We start from the raw sequence: 17,162 nt of genomic DNA, 5'->3' as shown, positions 1-17,162 counted from the left end.
GCAGGCTTTTTAGAATGGTTTTATTTGAGTTTTTTGGCTGTGTTATAGCAAATGTATTACCTGTCGTTAGTGTGCCTTGTTTACCACGTTTGGGCATGAGTCATCACAATGGAATGCAGGGCATCAACCAATAGGCATGCAGCTTTCCTCTATACTTCTTGCTGATTGGCTGTTGGGATTTAACTTGATTAACACCTGCACAGAGCATTTCCTCCTGCACAGAGCATTTCTTGCTGATTGGCTGTTGGGATTTAACTTGATTAACACCTGCACAGAGCATTTCCATACTGACAGAATGTCTGTATTCCAAGTGTTTTGGTAGGTATTTCAAGCTTTCCTGCTCCAGCATTGGAATGCGGGGCATGCACGTTTTTTTTATTTTGAAAATCAACAGTTTGCATTATGCAATTAAAAATCCTAACCAATAAAGTAGGGAATAGCTATCCAACTGTTGTTTTAGTTGTATTTTACTTCATATTATAGTTATATCAATGTAAATCATTGTTTTCCCTTGTGTTTCTCATTCTTTCCCTGCCATGTCGTAAAATGTGGTGAACCCATCGCTGTATTTGCTCCAAAGCAAATATTGGCCTTTCTAGTTCTATTTGAATTGCCACAATATCCATATATGTCCATTCTAACTACGTTACATATACTTTTCATTGCGCAATGAATAATATAGAACGATAATGAATTTGAATGACATTCTATACCTTTTTATTTGTCTACCAGTCTTGCAGCACCATCCAAGCGTCCATTGTGGCCACGGAAAACACGTTTTCCAGCAATCAAAACGTTGGCGACGATGATTCACTCAGTATCAGCCAACCCCTGTACTATGATCCTGTGGCTCCAGACTTCCCTAAGAGTACTCCGTACCAACGTCCACGCATGGGAAGTCATACTAGCGACATGGAGTACGATGATACAATCCAACAGGTATTTGATTGTGATAAACAAGCAAAAAGGTTGTCCCTGTTTTAAAGAAATGCGTAGAAAATGATGATATCTATCCATCCCCGTTTACATGTTTTGATGCTATATAATTATATATATATATTTGACATTGTTTCAATATCTTTCCATTGGTTCCAGCCCCCCGACCAAAGAGGCCCAAACGATCCACCAAGCATCAGTCAGCCACTGTACGACACCCCTAGGCCTGTGGCCCATGGCCTCTCTGTGAGGACCCCGAGTCAAACCCCACGGCTGGCAGGTCCTACTGTCGACACGGACGATTACGTTGATACAATCCAACAGGTACCTTACTGTACGGCATATCAAACATGTACCCGATTGATGTTATCAATGGTTAACATCTTTTCAACGTCAACTTCAACATGTGTATAGCTATACAGTATTTCTCCATAGCATTCTCTGTGGGCATAGCTATATAGTTGGTATGTATGTATAGAGCCTTTGCCACAACTGTATAGCATGAGGTAGTGTATTATAATATAGTAGTACAGTATTATGGTAATGTATCTCGTGACAGTAACCATCTATTTCTTCATCGTAGATATCCGGCTATCAGGAGCTACAGCCTTCGCTATATCAGAACCTGGGAACGTCTGGGGAGGGGACCACAGCAAACCCTCCACCAGGACACACTGCATCAGACCGGCATTTACGCCAGGGGGCGCGACCCAGGCCCTTTCGCGGAAGAGCCCTTCCAGAGAATGAGGAACTTGAACCACGTGGTCGGCTGCAGACTGAGCCTACACGGCCTAACCCCAGAGTTCGCGACCCCAGAGTGATTCAGTCCGATATATTCTATATCTAACTAGAAAGGTATTCTTTGCAAAGGCATGTTTACCTTCACATGGTCTAGCCCCCCCAAAACTACTGTTCTGTTTGAAATCTATCCATCACACGGTGTCTGCTTTAGCAGAAAGTGAGCAAAAACAATATGTTTCTACGAAGGTAAACATCACAATAAACAAGCAGTCTGATTAGACCCATATTTAACAACATCGAAAAGAAAATTGTATATTACTGGCCACTAGGGAAACTTACACAATTCATAGGTCTTAGTTATTATGTTATACAGAGCTGTATATGGGCAAAGGAGATACACTCGACCGATGTAAAGTAGAACTGTAAACAACACTTGAATGAAAAGCCATTGTACGTATGTTAAGAATTGGTTAGGCTAGTGTGATCAAGTGTATCTATATCTGTATCTACATAACCTAGCTACTGCTGCAAAAGTACCTGTAATATACAGTAACTACTGGTACAATTATCTAAACAGAACATATACGGGTGTCGGTATATTTGTAGTACCAACATGTTCGAGTCTGATATTTCGGACTATTGTGTATGATAATATTTATCCATAAACTACTGTTGTTAACTTGTTGGGATGATAATGGTTTGATAAACAGTATGTAACAAGTATACTTAAATATACTGTATAAGGCTATGATAATCTAAAGTGCAGAGCAAAGCTTACTCACAAAACATACTTCATCAACCTGTATCATTACTTCTGTCTATGTTGATTTACTAATGTATGTATCCTGGCGTGTCAATATTACTTATAATGCCTGACACTAACAAAAATTGCAGGGCTAATTAAGGACATATTTTAATGAGGTATACTAATCGGAATTCGGAATGTATATGTACAATACGTGTATACTCGGGAAATATCATGTGCGTGTGATGCAGATACAATTTATTAGATGGTGTATACTTTTGTAGAAAAACTGAAGAGTTGGATATCAAGGTATTTTCGATACCATGTTACCCCCGATTTTTGTATTAAAGTTTTTTTTTTTACATTAAATGTAGTTCAGCAATAAAATCATTTAGTGAGATATCACTGGTACAGCGATATTCACACACTTCCATGTGGCAGAAGCTATGAAAAACAAGACCTGACCACACAATATCACCACAATCGTGCAAAAACACAAAGCAAAAACACACACATAACCGTCTAGGGCCATTCTAGAATAAGATAAAAAGTATCCTTAACAAAATAACATCGACCGAACATACGACGGAATTTTGAAACGTGTTCTTTATTGACGGTTGCTCCCAGTCAACATATACATTGCTCTTCCTGAGGCTAACAGTTAAGATACGCGCTTATTTTTTTTGCAGCAGTATTGAATGACATTGCGGATACATTGCAGAGACAAGATCATTCCTAGCTAAGGATAGTGAAATAAAGGTGTGTAGACATTTACCATTCGTCATCTTGAATACCTATATGTTGGAAGGGTGCAAACGTCCGTGATGCTGAGGTCACATTTCCAAACCGGTGCCCTGCCGGGCTGTGTCGATTAACGAAAAATCAACAATTTATATCAAGAATATACGCAAATAGTTCCCATTATTAGTTTTTCCTCTTTTTTGTGCTTTGTTGTCTTTTACTATCATACTTTTCGTTCCATACGACTGCCCGGCCGGGCCCCGGTTTGGAAATGTGACCTCAGCATAAGTCTTCCTTTGACAAGGCAATGTTTTCTTGTGTACACAACTTCTGTTGTTCTTCTATACACATATATAATATATCATAAACGCAGCGGCAAAACGCGATGAAAATACGAGTAGAGAAGTAAGTATGTCAAATGCCAGCCACTGTTAACGCATTAAGCAGGCATAGTAGAGTCTCGTACATTTACGCGAGATTCAGTTGAGATGTCGCGTGAATATCACGTGAATATCACGTGAAACCCTTGGACTTAAAATACATACATGTATCATCCTGTCCAAGTCATCAAAATCGATTATATCCGATTTTATAGCCAGATGTTACGGGGTCTATATTTTATCGGATGACTTAGATTCTTTAACCCTACCCAACTATGACATCCAAAACGGATCTACCACCACCCATCTGCTTGGAAATAACAATATATTCACATTTCATTTATATGGTGCTAACAAACAAAAGTTAAAAGCCGTACACAAATTTTCGTTATCAGTTTCAAGTTGGCAATCCATAGGGAAGACATAACTTAAAGCTATACAATTTAAGTAAGGCATTAGCATTCCGGCACAAGTAGTTGACATAATATTCCTATAACTTTGGATGCTTTTCCTTTTCAACAGAATACCATGTGATGCCCAACCAGATGCCCAATATTTCCTTGCTATACCTAATATCTAAAAGTAAACTCGAATAAAAATTCATATCAAACTCTTCTTTCTGAAGATTTTTAAAGCAATTATTTACATGTGGTAACATTTTAGGTTTGAAATAGAGGCCTTCGATAATTCAAAATGTTCCCAAATTCATTTTTGTTGGTCCATATAGTATTCAATGACGTAATGTACTACTCCCGTCATATTTCTTCAACTATCATTAATATTTGGGGTATAAAATGTGATGATGCAGGAAATAAATAGTCCATGTCATCTACTTAAAACGTTTTAAAGTAACGTTTCTTGAACACATCGAAATCTAAAAAGTTAAGAACAAGTACATTTGAATTTTCCTACTAGTTTGCTACAGCTAAAGCTTAGACTACAATACGTGTTGTCATATCTGATATAAGTTCATAAAACGTAAAATAGCATTTTGGCGTTTAAGTTACTTCACTTTACTCAAAGTGTGTAGGAAATATGCATTTTGTAGAGCAAATCGTGCAGATACCACCATTTAGGATTTGTCGAACAAATATTTTCAAAGAATTCTTGAAGCAATTTTCATGACCAATAAATACCCTAGTGAGGTAGCACCGTAAATCCATCAGATACTACATGTACACACTATCTACCAAACATTATGTAGCGACTAGGTTTTGCTGTTGAGTTTTTTTCTGGGTACTTCGAGGTACTTGTATGTAGTAGGCAGAGCAGTTATGCGACTTATGGTGCAATACTCCATGAAGTCGCTAAGATGAAGAAAGGCGCTGCAGACAACTCTACCATGAAGAGAAGCCGTCATGCCAGAGTGCTCGGAACAGCTCAGTTGGGCAGTGGTATTATATTAAGGGTGAGCTGGCAGTATTTTGTAACAGAGTCTGAAAAGAGAGAACGTACTGGAGTAGTTACATGTGCATAACGAAAGTAACAGCGACACTGTTTATACAGTATTATTGCAATAAAAGCTTTGGCAGTTTGGCGGAAACGAGATGAGACACATTAACAATGTCTCCTCGATACAGCCAACAGAACACTACATCTTTATGAGAGGAGGAAAATTCACAATTAAAGCAACAACTGGAGATGCGGTTAAAACATGTGCATCTCCTCCAGCTTCAAAGCAATCGCCACAGCAGACAAGCAGATACTGAGAAGAACAAACAGTTACAGGAAGCTACAAGCGACGAACTTCTCACAAAGGACACAGATTGAGAACAACACAACACCACCGTCACCCAAAAATAATCGGCCATTTTGTAGCGACTTGAGCTTCTTCTGTGCCGGTCTTGGCGTTCTTCCTCAGCCGTAGGTGTGCTGCGGCACGACGCTTAGCGTCATCTGGCAGTAGTATGTGAAGGACTCTGCAAGAAAAACGTGTGTAGATAGAAGGTGAGTAACTTTTGCTTGCGATACCAGTGGTAAAGGGAGAACACACGCACAGCAAACTTTGAGCATACCACCCATGTTGTGAATGCATCCATGCTCTCCATCCACTGCAGGGCAATATCCATGCTCTGTGAAACTACATGGAACTTGTAGGATTAGATAGGGGTTAGACCATGAAAAGCAGTATTGGATGTTAGGACCACTACAAATAGTGATTTGATATGAAATGCGTACCCTAAACGTTGTATTGGTAAGGCAAAGCGCCGCGTGCATGTTTGTTTACCTAGCCCGAGTGGGTAGTATTGATACTATGCAATAACAATATTTTAAACTTAACTTCAAGCATGAGTTTACTCCTATGCGTGACAACAGCATGGTTACCATTTCAGTACAAAACACTTTGCACATTCACATCCACAGGCAAAGAATCTATTTTCAACGAGCCAAACGTGATGTGGCAGCTGAAACAAATGAGATACTTTGGGGATGATTAATGTTGTTAACGTTGGAAGAAAACAGGGTTAGTGGTAAGGTTTTCAAATGGGTTAGATGACATGTGGTGTTAACATGTGTTATGATCATCTATGGTGTTACAACCTACATCATACCCTAAGGCATGATGGTGACACACGTCTTCAGAAACTTACCGAGGAAATTTGTCAGGAACTTCGGTTTGTCCTCCCAGTAAACCCCGACAAAGTAGAAGGGGATGCCCGATAACATGATGATGGTGCCGAAGAGGCATTCGTACGGGATTTGTACGAATGAGAAGACCACCAGGAAGATGCAGACGAGCAGGAAGATGATTGGGAGGGCCAATGGAACCTACGGAGACAACATTGATACGATTAACATTTTCTGTGAAACAACAAAGAACTTTGTGCAAACAGCCCAGTCAAAACTGAAAACACCGTGTTGACATCATTGAGTACAATATTTTCTACAGCCGTACGTAACAACTTGTCCGCCTACCTTGTACGGTCTGGGCATGTCGGGTCTGCGGTACCTCAGCATTATCATGCCGACAGTGGCGATGCCGAACCACAGGTACCAGATGTAGCTGACGTAGTTGATCAGGACGAAGATGTCGTCTGATACCAACATGATCACCGACAACGTGCACTAAAAGGGAACAAAGCCATCTTTTATTACCACTTCGGAAATTTTACCAAAAGTCCAACGGAAAATAGTGGTTTTTTACTGTCTTGTGATTCAAGAGTGCAGGCAATGAATAACAAGATATGGATGGGTATCCTCACCGTGAAGATAAGAGCCGGCACTGGAGACAGGCTCCGCGTGTGGATCATCGCCATAACGTCGGGGAGATGGCCTTCACGTGCTCCCACAAAGAACAACCTGTAAAACGTCAACAACGCTGCAATGACTGACAATCTGACGATGTACGCATTCTAGAAAAACGTCCTCAAAGATGTACGGTTTCAGATGTACATCAGCTATAACAACAATATCCGTGTTAACCTCTGATTGATGCTACATTGGTTGCTGTGATCACTGACCTTCCGGAAGTGAAAAGAGAGCCATTGACCCCTCCGAAGCAGGACAGGGCCACGGACACAGGAATGATCCAGGACATCACACCGAGGAGCTGGTCGCCGAAAGTCTTCATGGGAAATAACGGTTAACAATTCAAAATAACGAAAACCCTCGAAAGCTATTACATTGAGAGATTTCGATTAGTAAAAGAACATACAGCCAACATAAAAATATAGAAATGCAAGATGATAAAAGGGATGATTGAGATTCAGGAATACGAGAGAAACTCACGACGGCTACGGCGGGGGCAGCCAGCATCTGGACCGGCGACAACACGGTGAAGTACGCGATATTGGTCAAAACATAGACTGTGGTGACCAGCGACAGGCCAATGATGATGGCCCTTGGAAGATTTCTGAAGAAAAAAAGAGATAACCTGGCGTCTTAAAATCTATTTTTGATTCGGACAAAAGTTTCACACTTATTCATCTACTGATACCAACATTAGTTAGCAATAGCAAATTTGTTCGTAAGGTAAAGAAGAAAATAACTTACACAAACGGGTTCTGTAGCTCTTCTGTGACGAAATTAAGGTAGTTCCTGTAATAGACAAAATGGTACATGATAAATGTAACGTTGTGAAAAGTTAAAATAACTGACATACAATAACAATATCTCGAACTCCAATTATACACGATAGCAGACGTCTAAGCAGAGCATCATGCCCACTCACCAGCCTCCATAGGCGAACAGTCCGGAGTAGAACCCCACGGCTATAGCGCCGACGTCACTTGATGTGCCTTCAAAAGCTTTGTCCGGCCTCAGGTATTCTGCCTCACCTGCGTACCAACAGATTAGATTTCAATAACTTAGGCCATGGTGAGCGAAGTATGCCAACGGGATAAAATTCAGAAGCAGAAATACAGAGAATTACGATAAAATGTCGGTTAATTTGTTTATGGTAAACATAATTCTGAGTGCACAGTGCCAAGATGCTGTACCAACCTTTGCCTATCTGTACAAAGCCGCAGATGATGATGAGGATGAGTGCCAACACTTTCGCCACAGTGAAGATGTCCTGTACCCGTGTGGCGGCACGGACACTGGCGCAGTTGATGAACGTCAAGGTCACTACAGAAAAGACGCATTACAAATGTCAACTACACAAAGTTGCATGTGCTCTTAACGATTGAAAATTGAATTTGCGTACCGTGGGTAACACAGCACAGGACTATCGCGGCCACGTCTGCAGTTCCCACTGTCACGAATAGGTGTCGCCAGAAGCGCGTTTGTTAGCACCAAGGCCAGGGCGTGGCCAGCCCATTGTACGAACCATATGGAATATTGAAGGGTTTTTATAAATGAGCATAATGATGTCTGAACGTCTAGACTCTAAAGAGGTCGACGTTGAATACTGAAAAGTCTCTCAAGCTCCCACTTCTGTGTCACTCTTCGATTATAAACGGATGCATTGGTGATATAAGTAGGTCATATTACATAGGTTAACTATATATTTCGCTTCAAAATGTATCAATTAGTCGAGTAAAGCCATTTCTTGAAAAATTCACATCACTAGTGATGTCCCAACGATAATAAAAATGGTAATCTAAGGAAAGCTAAAAGGATTCCGCTGCAGTAATTTGATATCCATCCCCTTAGGAGGTTTAATAGAGATACGTGTGATTGATAATCCGGGTATGCAGATGAGACGCAGCTGGATGGTACCTGAAGTGCATCTGTATGGCCTTTAATAATAATACTGTATTATGCTCGGCTTTCCCCAAGCTACGCAGGGGTCGCAGGCTAACCATTTTTGGACAGGTCTTCCCTCCTGCTAGTAAAAACCCACGTGTACCGGTATCTACTGTGTCCATATCCTGGCAGGACGCCAGATGTACGACAGTGACAGGATATGTGGTGTGGAGTGGCGGGAGTGGTTAGTGGCAGATAAACATCTCCGGCCGGCTCATGCCGGATTTGGGGATTCCCTCTACCGGTGCAGAGTAAAAACAAACACCGAGGATTTTGAAAACTGGGCGGGGTCGAAAATCGGGTTGAATATTTCGTCGGTTCTCCTCTTTTTCATTTTTTTGCTATTTTTATTTGACTGTTAGTGGTTACTTTTTGACCTCGATTTAGATGGGGCGGTTTGAGTATAATAATCATACTCGTGCATACTGTAGTGTCGAATTCGTGGTCATTTATAAATATAAATATGTATGCGTTTGTCTTGTTTTGTCCAAACGCCATTTTCGTCTGCTTTCTAACATTACTGTTCTGTGGTCCAACATAGATCATTTTTGTCGGCTACTAGTGTTTATACATGTGGTATAATAATATCTCTGATATTAACGTCAGCAAGGTTTCGTGTCACACAGCCATCATCACGCTCTCTAGACAATCTACAATGAGGAAAGGCCCGGCAGTAGTCTCCTACATTGTCATACGGCGGTCTCACGCAGGGCATAACACAGCGCCGTTTTACCATAACCAAACTCGTGACTATCACGAGGTGTAGGACAGGTACATCAACATACTACTCTTCTAGGGCCATAGCCATAGGGGCCTGCACTTAATGAGCTATGGGATTGAAGAGCATTTATCGATCACAATAATGCAAATTTATCTAACTATCGCGTCTTTTTCTGTGAGGGAACGAATTGCAAGACTAGACTAAGCAGGGCCACTAAACATTGCGAACGTAACTCCAAATACGCAACATGCCGAAATACGACACTACACACAGAATGGTCACGGCCATGTCACATGGTTTTTAACATGCGAGGACGTCTCTTCACCTCTCCCCTCCTCCATAAATCGTACGCGTTTCGTTGCCAGAAGTAGGCCAGTTGTTACCTCGTATCACAAAATCACAGCATGTGATTTCTATAAAAACAGTAACATGTGACGCGTGAAAAATGCGATAATATAGGTTACATTACGATACGGGGGGTCTTAAGAACGACGGTAAATAAGGATTCGAAGTCTACAAACTTACCGAGACACAGGACAGCCAGAAGTCGGATGGCAGAGTCGGGCCCGTCGCAGGTCGGGAAGAACGGTTTGACGATGTAGTTGGCGAAGGTGAGCGCCACGATAGCTTGTGTGGTGGGCCTGATGATGAGTAGGTTGATCCACAGGCAGAGGAAGGCCAACAGTTTACCCATGTGTCGGCAGAACTTCTGCGCCCCCGCCGTGGAGCACCGCCCCGCGCAGCCCTCGAAGGCGTCGCCGAACGCCTCCAGGACGTAGATGTAGTCCCCTCCTGACTTGGGGATGCAGGTGCCGAGCTCGGCGAAGCATAGCGCACCGATGATGGTGACCACCCCGCAGATGGCCCACACAATCACCGACAGTCCAACCGACCCGCAGTTCGCGATCACGCCGACCGGCGACACGAAGATACCCGAGCCGATGATCGTGCCGACGATGATGGCGACTCCGTTCATCAGGGTCACCCTCTTCTTCATCTTGACCGTCTCCTCCCCGTCTCCGTCCCCGACGTCCATGTTCTCCATGGACGGAGTCTTCTCCGTAGCCCCGTTGCCTTGGATGTCCGGTGCCATGTTGGTCGCGCGACTGTCCTGCGGGTACGTTTGTCAACCGTGGGTCCTGACTGAATGATGACCAACCACTAGCGTCCAACAACTTACGGCCTGGGCGGCGGCACAGCGGGGTACGTGTGGGAGGGGCCTACGGTACCACCTGTTCGAATGAGCAGAGACAAGTGGTAAGACTGGTTTAGTAGCGACAGAGACGCAGTATTTACAGGATAATGTTTTCCCCACCCTAAGGCAAAATGAATACATCCATTTATATGCAAACTCAGGTCGACAACACTTGTTACTTAAAGCAAAATTGTGGCAACAGAAAACAATGAACCGAAGTTTCCTGTCCGAGAGATCTGTGAGCTGTTCCTTGGTCTGTCTGAGTGAGACTTGTGAATATGTAAACGCGTTATATCGCGAGGATCGCACGTGACCCACATACCCAGTGACAGAATGTAAACATGCAGACTCGTGACGGACAGCAGACAAAGATAAAATAGCACCGCAAACAGACTTGTTTAAGACTTCGTTTGCATAGAGGCGGGACCTCTTCACACTGAGCTGACCCCCGGGCTTCACCCAAAGATCCCGTGATGTTTAGAGTTATGGCAAACTACGACGTTTGTGTGTATAGATGTCCAAACCACGCTACCATGTGTTTACAATAAAAGAACACAACGAAGAGAAACGGAGTCTGTACTCACAATAATTAGGAGAGATGTTCATAAAACTCAGTTATAAAAAGAAAGTAATACATTGTATCTTTAAAATGATATCATCGCGGTGGTTCTCAGAGGTTGACAATTAAATCATAGTAAAAATTAAATTTCAGACTATCAAAAACAAACGGTTTGGAATGACTCTCTTTTACAGTGTCGCCATATCGCCACTCATTCAGTAACCGTAAAATTACAATCAAACTCCTAGAAACGGCCCCACATCCAACACAGCAAAATCACTACGAATCTTTCAATACACAGAGAACAGGACACAAAAAGAGCAGCGAACACAAAAGGATGTCACACACATAGAGGCCCACAACAACACAATGTGACAAACAAAGAGTCCCTTTGCACGCAACCACTATGTATAGAGTAGAGGTCGAGGGGACATACAGGATAGAACACGATGAGAGGGACTGTCCTAGAGGGACATGTGAGGGGTTAGTTACAACAGCGATCATATCGTCATTCAGAGGGGACGCGGAGGCTTCGGTCTTGCGATAGCCTCAAGAGTAAAACCTCATGATGAAGAGCCCAACACACTAATCGAAAAGATTAGGGATGACCTCGTTTGCCTTGCCCATGCCTTCTTTCCCGCCCCTTATTTGGGTGGCGGTCCGTCCCTCATCAATCTAAATCAGGCGGATGTATAACTTCCCATCAAACTCGCTCGTCCTGTCAAAGTAGTTTTCTGTTGAACATTTTTTCGAATTGCCCTCATCCAGCTTGAAATGTAGGCTAGACTTAAAACGGTGCATCTTTTCGCCTTAACGTACGGCATGAGGGTTATTGAAAATTACATTTACGTTACTCTATTTGATGTACAATCTAGTTTAAGCAAACAAAGGCATGTTCGAAATATCACGGAAATTCCACACTTCAAACTGCGTGTCTAACCCTTGAAGCTCTGAAGAGTCCCTCCGTCGCGATTGCATCATGACTGATGAAATATTGCATCATCGGCAGCGTGCCGTGAAAACTTGATCACTGGGCGTGAAGAAGTGGCAACAAAGAGAGCTAACAGAAACAGACGTGTTAAAATGTGTAGTCTGGAGTACTCAGACGGATCTGTCCACTCTACGTACGTGTATAAACACTCGTACATGCCATGCCATATCAACCAAGGTTACGTACAAAGTGCTGCTTGATTCCAGTCCAAACTTGGCGGACCAACGCTCTAATTTGGGGTCAAGGTCTGGAGCGGCTTCAAGTTGTAGCTTAGTGACAAAGCAAGCAGCTCAGTGACCTAAAGGTTACTTTTGAAAACGGATCTCTGTAAAAATGGCTAGTTTCCAAGCATGGATACGAAAATTGTTCTACTAACACGGTAATCATCTACGCAATTCTTTACAGGCTCAAATTTATTGTAAATATTCGGCGCTGGCTATCAATGCTACAACACGTAACGACTGACCCAAAGGGTGGACTTTGTCTGCTTTTTGGGCCAAATATTTGTCTTGACAACGAAGCACATCGTAAATGACGTACCTAGATGAGGATGCTCCTATCTGTCCTCTCAAGATGACCCAAATTTCGTTGTGACGGGAAGCGGCGTATGAAAGTTTCTTGCTATAAACTTTACCACATCCAAAGCACGAATGAACAAGCCCTAACCTGACATCTCTACATTGCCTCTGTTGGTGCCTTGCTTACTCAGTCACTTTCTTGTCGGAAACGCCCACTAAAATGTACATATGATACAATAGAAAAGCCTTCGCACCTATTTGGTTAGCACACTATAGGGGAAAATGGCATTCTGCTAGCATGCTACGCATGGTGTAGAAAATAGCATTAGAGCTGTCAGCATACAGTTTCTCAGTAAAACTACAGAATTTAAAATTCCAATACCTTCTGTCGACGGCGTGTCTGGTGAAATAAAACCCGTATTAGATCGACAAATAAGCAGATAGCTTCAGTTTGCCCCCAGACTGACAATTTGATTGTAGACCCTGTGGGAAGGCTTGACCGATGCCTATTTACGCACAGTGGACGTACATTTTTACTAGTGAACGGCCGAACGGAACTGATAAACTAGGACATTTGGCACTTACACTTCAAATGTGCATTGGAGCATTAGAACATGTCAAAACAAAACATTCTTCCATCCATGTAACGTTACTGTAAATTATATATTTAAAGGGTAGTAAAATGCCCATTCTCTTTCCCTTCGAAATGAACTACCAGAAAAACACTTTCTATCCGATTTTTTGTGGTTCTACCTCTTGGCACCGCCCCCTCCAGTACCTATCCCACCCCTACATACCTTTATCATTGTTTATTCTGCAGACAACAAAATACGGCAACTTACCTCCACCAAATCCCGTACGCAGCCTGCCTTCTTCTATCGTAATCTTCATGCACTAACAATCGTTCTTCTCAAAATGGCCACTACAATTTTTTTTTCTGTTTGCTCGGACGATAAGAATCAAGCCACAACAATACAAGTAGTACCGTTGAGTGGCACTTGTAGTGCTTGCACAAGGCGCCACCTGTCTCTTGTTGTAACCTTCTTATGAACTGTAGACCTGTCTGGCTATCAGACCATATGTGTGGGTCAAAAGTGAGGTCTCACAGAGTACACAAACCATCAGAATCACGGAAGCAATAGCAACGTGCATAGCTGATAACGATGCAGACTGAGAGGATTGGGTTAGCATTTTTGTGCCCTTTGCGTTTATTACGATAACAGTAATAAGAATGTTTTCTACACATTGATAACACAAAACATACAAGTCACTTATCTCGAGAAATAAACCCTAGCACAGTCTAGTTACCAAAATATACGTTGAGTAGGTGCACACAGTTACCTTGGCTCGTTTAAATTTGAAGACAGACATCGTATATATCTAGACCAGGTGTTATGTGACCTATCGGGAGGCGTGGCTCACTCCATCAGTAGTCCAGTATGGACAGGGGGTCTTTCTCTTAAAACAACACAGCTGTATTTTCCTTACGGTTCGAAGCAGGCCCTGGTTCGAAGGTCGGTAGTTTGATACAGTGTCCACAAACGCACTGACCACTCCACGGGTCACTGACCTGTTGTAGTACACTACACTGACCACGTAGACAATGGACTTTTCACTCAGCTTATTAAAATGACGTTACACTGATTTAAGTGATTACAGACAACAGACCAATCGACTAATCATACACTGTACGTTTTCATAAATTTCCAAGCCTTACCAGTTCTCGACCTGTACAAAATTAGCAACATTCGGATTTCCATACACACTTGAAGTACTTCTATTTATAAGTTCTAACGTTGAGGACCACGCCATGTTTATAATTTCAGTACATTTATGTTTCACGGATATTGACAGGGCTCACAGTATCCCATGAATAATAAATATCCAAGAAAAAAGGGAAAATCATAAGCTTATATCTTAATATTCCTTATTCCACATCTGTATGGACTCGGAGATTTCATACAGTATCCATAGGTACAAATTATGTCACGTACATTGATAAAATGGATAACAGCTCCAAAGCAACGACACAAAAAAATTGATACAATCTTTCTATATCAAAAGACCCATTGACCTACTATCATCCAAGTCTATCCCTAGGGAAATTCCACAGAATTTGGTACATGGTTATTTTGTGCATTACTGATCATTGAACGAAAAATATACATATTCGTGAATCAGAAAATATTAACAATCAGTTATTAAGAAAAAGCATAATGCACTGAAATTGACCATCAATACGTCGCCTTTTCATAATAAACATTGTTTGGAATCTTTGGACACTTCCTATCAAAGGTTACAATAACGACAACACAAGGTTGACGGTGTTTCAATTGTTTTGGTTCCGTGTAGCCATACTGAAATAATAACATAAATTGTTGACATGAGTGCCAGTGCTTAAATATCAACAACCTCAAGTTACGCCAAAATCAGGGTGCTCAGGGGCATGTTGTCCTTTCTCAGCCATGCATCCAAAAGTGGCGCGAACACAATATCCAGTTTCCGCGTGACCAATTATAACCGCGCTCAAGGACCTTGCCGCGCTGCCGTGCGTACTACGGCATGGGGAGGATCTGGATTGAACCGGTTTGTGTTGAATTACAGGGTAGGAAACCCACGCGCCACTTGCAAAGGCTTTGGCGGACGCCCAGGGCAAACAGTACTCGTGCAACATACGACATACTCCTCACGGTCTGGTAGTGATTTATCTAATCATTCGTGTGCCCTTGGTTCCAAATCTCATCATACCTAATTGCAAAATTCAGATTGTCCGTTGTATTTACCGGCGCCTCATTAATTGAATGCCCATTTAGTAAGCTTAAAATTTTTGAGTCATACTAGTAGTACTAGCAAGGGGCTATATGCGGGTCACACAATAGTCTATTAATTGACACCAGTGAATATCATGGCGTTTCTGCCCAGCAGGGATTCCCGCCATTGTTTTGTTTACCCTCTGACTCTGGACGATGTCCCTCTTTCCAGAAAAGCCAACCATTTTCTACGTAAAACAGTGGAACGCCTCCCTCATGTGGTATGTGTGTGTGGCTACAAAACTTCTCCCTCAGCATACGATATGTATATTTGAAAAAAAAATCGTAGCTTGAAATCCTGGAATAAAAGCCTGGAATTTGTTGCTGTTTTCCATATGGCCTCAGGGACGTGCCCAGCCAACACCCCCACCGCTGACCGACAGGCTGGGCCTCGCTGAAATCCAAACAAGGCATGTGCCTTCAGCCGGCCGGCTCAAACAAAGTATGTATTCACGCCACGTTGCTCAGCCGGCCCGTCACAGCAGTTTACTGGAGGTTCGGACTACGTACCCTGTGCATACATGAATATATGATGTATATCTTACCTTCTGTGGCTGTAGAAGAGTGTAGAGTGTGCTATCCGAGCTGGACCATCGTCTCTTGTGTCTGCTTCCCGCGCCCTGAAGTGCAGGCTTCACGCTGGGGCAGTTTGCATGTCAGAGGTCATTAGGACATGCCATTTGCAAAATATGGGGGTGCATTTCCTTTTTCGCATCCCCGTTCATATCATATATCTGTAATTAGATTCCAGCACTGGATACGTACCTACAATTAATATATCATAATACAAGGTTTATCACTTATGTCTTGTATTATATCTATTTAAGGTTTTATATTGTAATAATAAAATCAGGCCATCCCCACAAAAATGTAAACTTCATATGTATATGTCCCGGACATCATCCAATACTGGAGTTGTGTTGCATCATCTGGAGGCACGTTTCGCGTAGATCTTCTCCAAGCAGACGTGATGCTATACCATGTGCTCTGTGCTTTTTTCTGAAAGTACATAAAGAAAAATGAGGAAGATATACGGAGTTATACGTTGGAAAGGCAAATTCTCGTCACAAAAAAATTATTTTCATTCTGACCCCTGCTATCCTTCCCCGGGCCACCCCATAAAGAGACAACTGACGCCAGGGGAGATATAGATGGTTGCAGGGATGATGAATAGATATAAATGAATAAAACTCCATCTGAACTAGATTGGACACAGTCCCATAACCACGTGACCCTGGATCCAGGATGCCTGGGTCAATGACCGAAGATAAAAGAAAGACGACAGCCTTCAAATATCGAGGTTAGCGTGCCGCCATGCATCCAATGAAATTATGAGGGTTGGTACGCAGAGAAAAAAAATCAAAGAGTATACAAAACAAAAATTCTGCAAGATATGTTTCTATCCTTGTTGAACATCGTTCGCAACACACATTTTGTTATGTTGATACATTTTGTTTGTTCAATGTATTTACTTTTTATATTTCATCCTTTTTCAAGTAAAGTATACGCAAACTACTAAGTGGCAATTACAGAGAGGATGTTTTACGTACGTCCGGTTTGCTGCCATTGTCTAGAGCACTTATGTACAACATGTACGTTTATAGCGGTAACCTGAGCCCTGGTACTTCACGGCAT

The 17,162-nt window shown here is 42.3% G+C and overlaps 2 protein-coding genes across 7 annotated transcripts in view; one reads left to right on the top strand and one right to left on the bottom strand.

Annotated features, from left to right (window-relative positions):
* Window positions 1–2,511, top strand: part of LOC109474030 — a 13,138-nt gene extending 10,627 nt beyond the window's left edge. Inside the window, exons 11-13 of one of the 3 annotated variants that reach the window (XM_019774238.1) lie at window positions 733–939; window positions 1,096–1,260; window positions 1,520–2,509. In XM_019774238.1, coding sequence (XP_019629797.1) covers window positions 733–939; window positions 1,096–1,260; window positions 1,520–1,783 — 636 coding nt within the window. In that variant the 3' untranslated portion in view covers window positions 1,784–2,509. Of the gene's footprint in view, window positions 1–732; window positions 940–1,095; window positions 1,261–1,519 lie in introns of all 3 variants that reach the window. The other 2 variants (XM_019774240.1, XM_019774237.1) reach the window with 2 other exon arrangements.
* Window positions 2,512–3,010: 499 nt separating this feature from the next.
* On the bottom strand, window positions 3,011–16,194 carry LOC109473709 (large neutral amino acids transporter small subunit 1-like). Of its 4 annotated transcripts, none has more exons than XM_019773683.1 (11): window positions 16,073–16,194; window positions 9,980–10,686; window positions 7,987–8,112; window positions 7,715–7,820; window positions 7,537–7,581; window positions 7,273–7,396; window positions 7,005–7,108; window positions 6,747–6,843; window positions 6,460–6,609; window positions 6,135–6,312; window positions 3,011–5,462 (listed from the first exon to the last, which is right to left on the bottom strand). In XM_019773683.1, the coding sequence occupies exons 2-11, from the start codon at window positions 10,545–10,547 to the stop codon at window positions 5,401–5,403; spliced, it is 1,560 nt and encodes a 519-aa protein (XP_019629242.1). In that variant the 5' UTR covers window positions 10,548–10,686; window positions 16,073–16,194; the 3' UTR covers window positions 3,011–5,400. The 4 variants fall into 4 exon arrangements, with proteins under 4 accessions (XP_019629242.1, XP_019629245.1, XP_019629244.1 ...); XM_019773686.1 differs by having other exon boundaries at window positions 3,011–4,979; XM_019773685.1 differs by lacking the exon at window positions 16,073–16,194 and adding an exon at window positions 13,560–13,578.
* Between the last annotated feature and the right edge of the window lie 968 nt (window positions 16,195–17,162).

Source organism: Branchiostoma belcheri, unplaced genomic scaffold (assembly GCF_001625305.1).
Source record: "Branchiostoma belcheri isolate BF01 breed outbred unplaced genomic scaffold, Haploidv18h27 scaffold3, whole genome shotgun sequence".
Lineage (NCBI taxonomy): Eukaryota > Metazoa > Chordata > Leptocardii > Amphioxiformes > Branchiostomatidae > Branchiostoma > Branchiostoma belcheri.
The sequence above is the reverse complement of the archived record's forward strand: the minus strand, read 5'-3'. Positions and strand labels throughout refer to the sequence as shown.

Excerpts from the sequence above, each read along its gene's own strand:
- LOC109473709 (XM_019773683.1), bottom strand. The coding sequence starts at position 10,547 with ATGGCACCGGACATCCAAGGCAACGGGGCTACGGAGAAGACTCCGTCC. Across the intron at positions 7,397-7,536 it reads GAGCTACAGAACCCGTTTGT|AAATCTTCCAAGGGCCATCA; the intron begins GTAAGTTATTTT and ends TTTTTTCTTCAG. Across the intron at positions 7,109-7,272 it reads CTGCCCCCGCCGTAGCCGTC|ACTTTCGGCGACCAGCTCCT; the intron begins GTGAGTTTCTCT and ends TTTCCCATGAAG.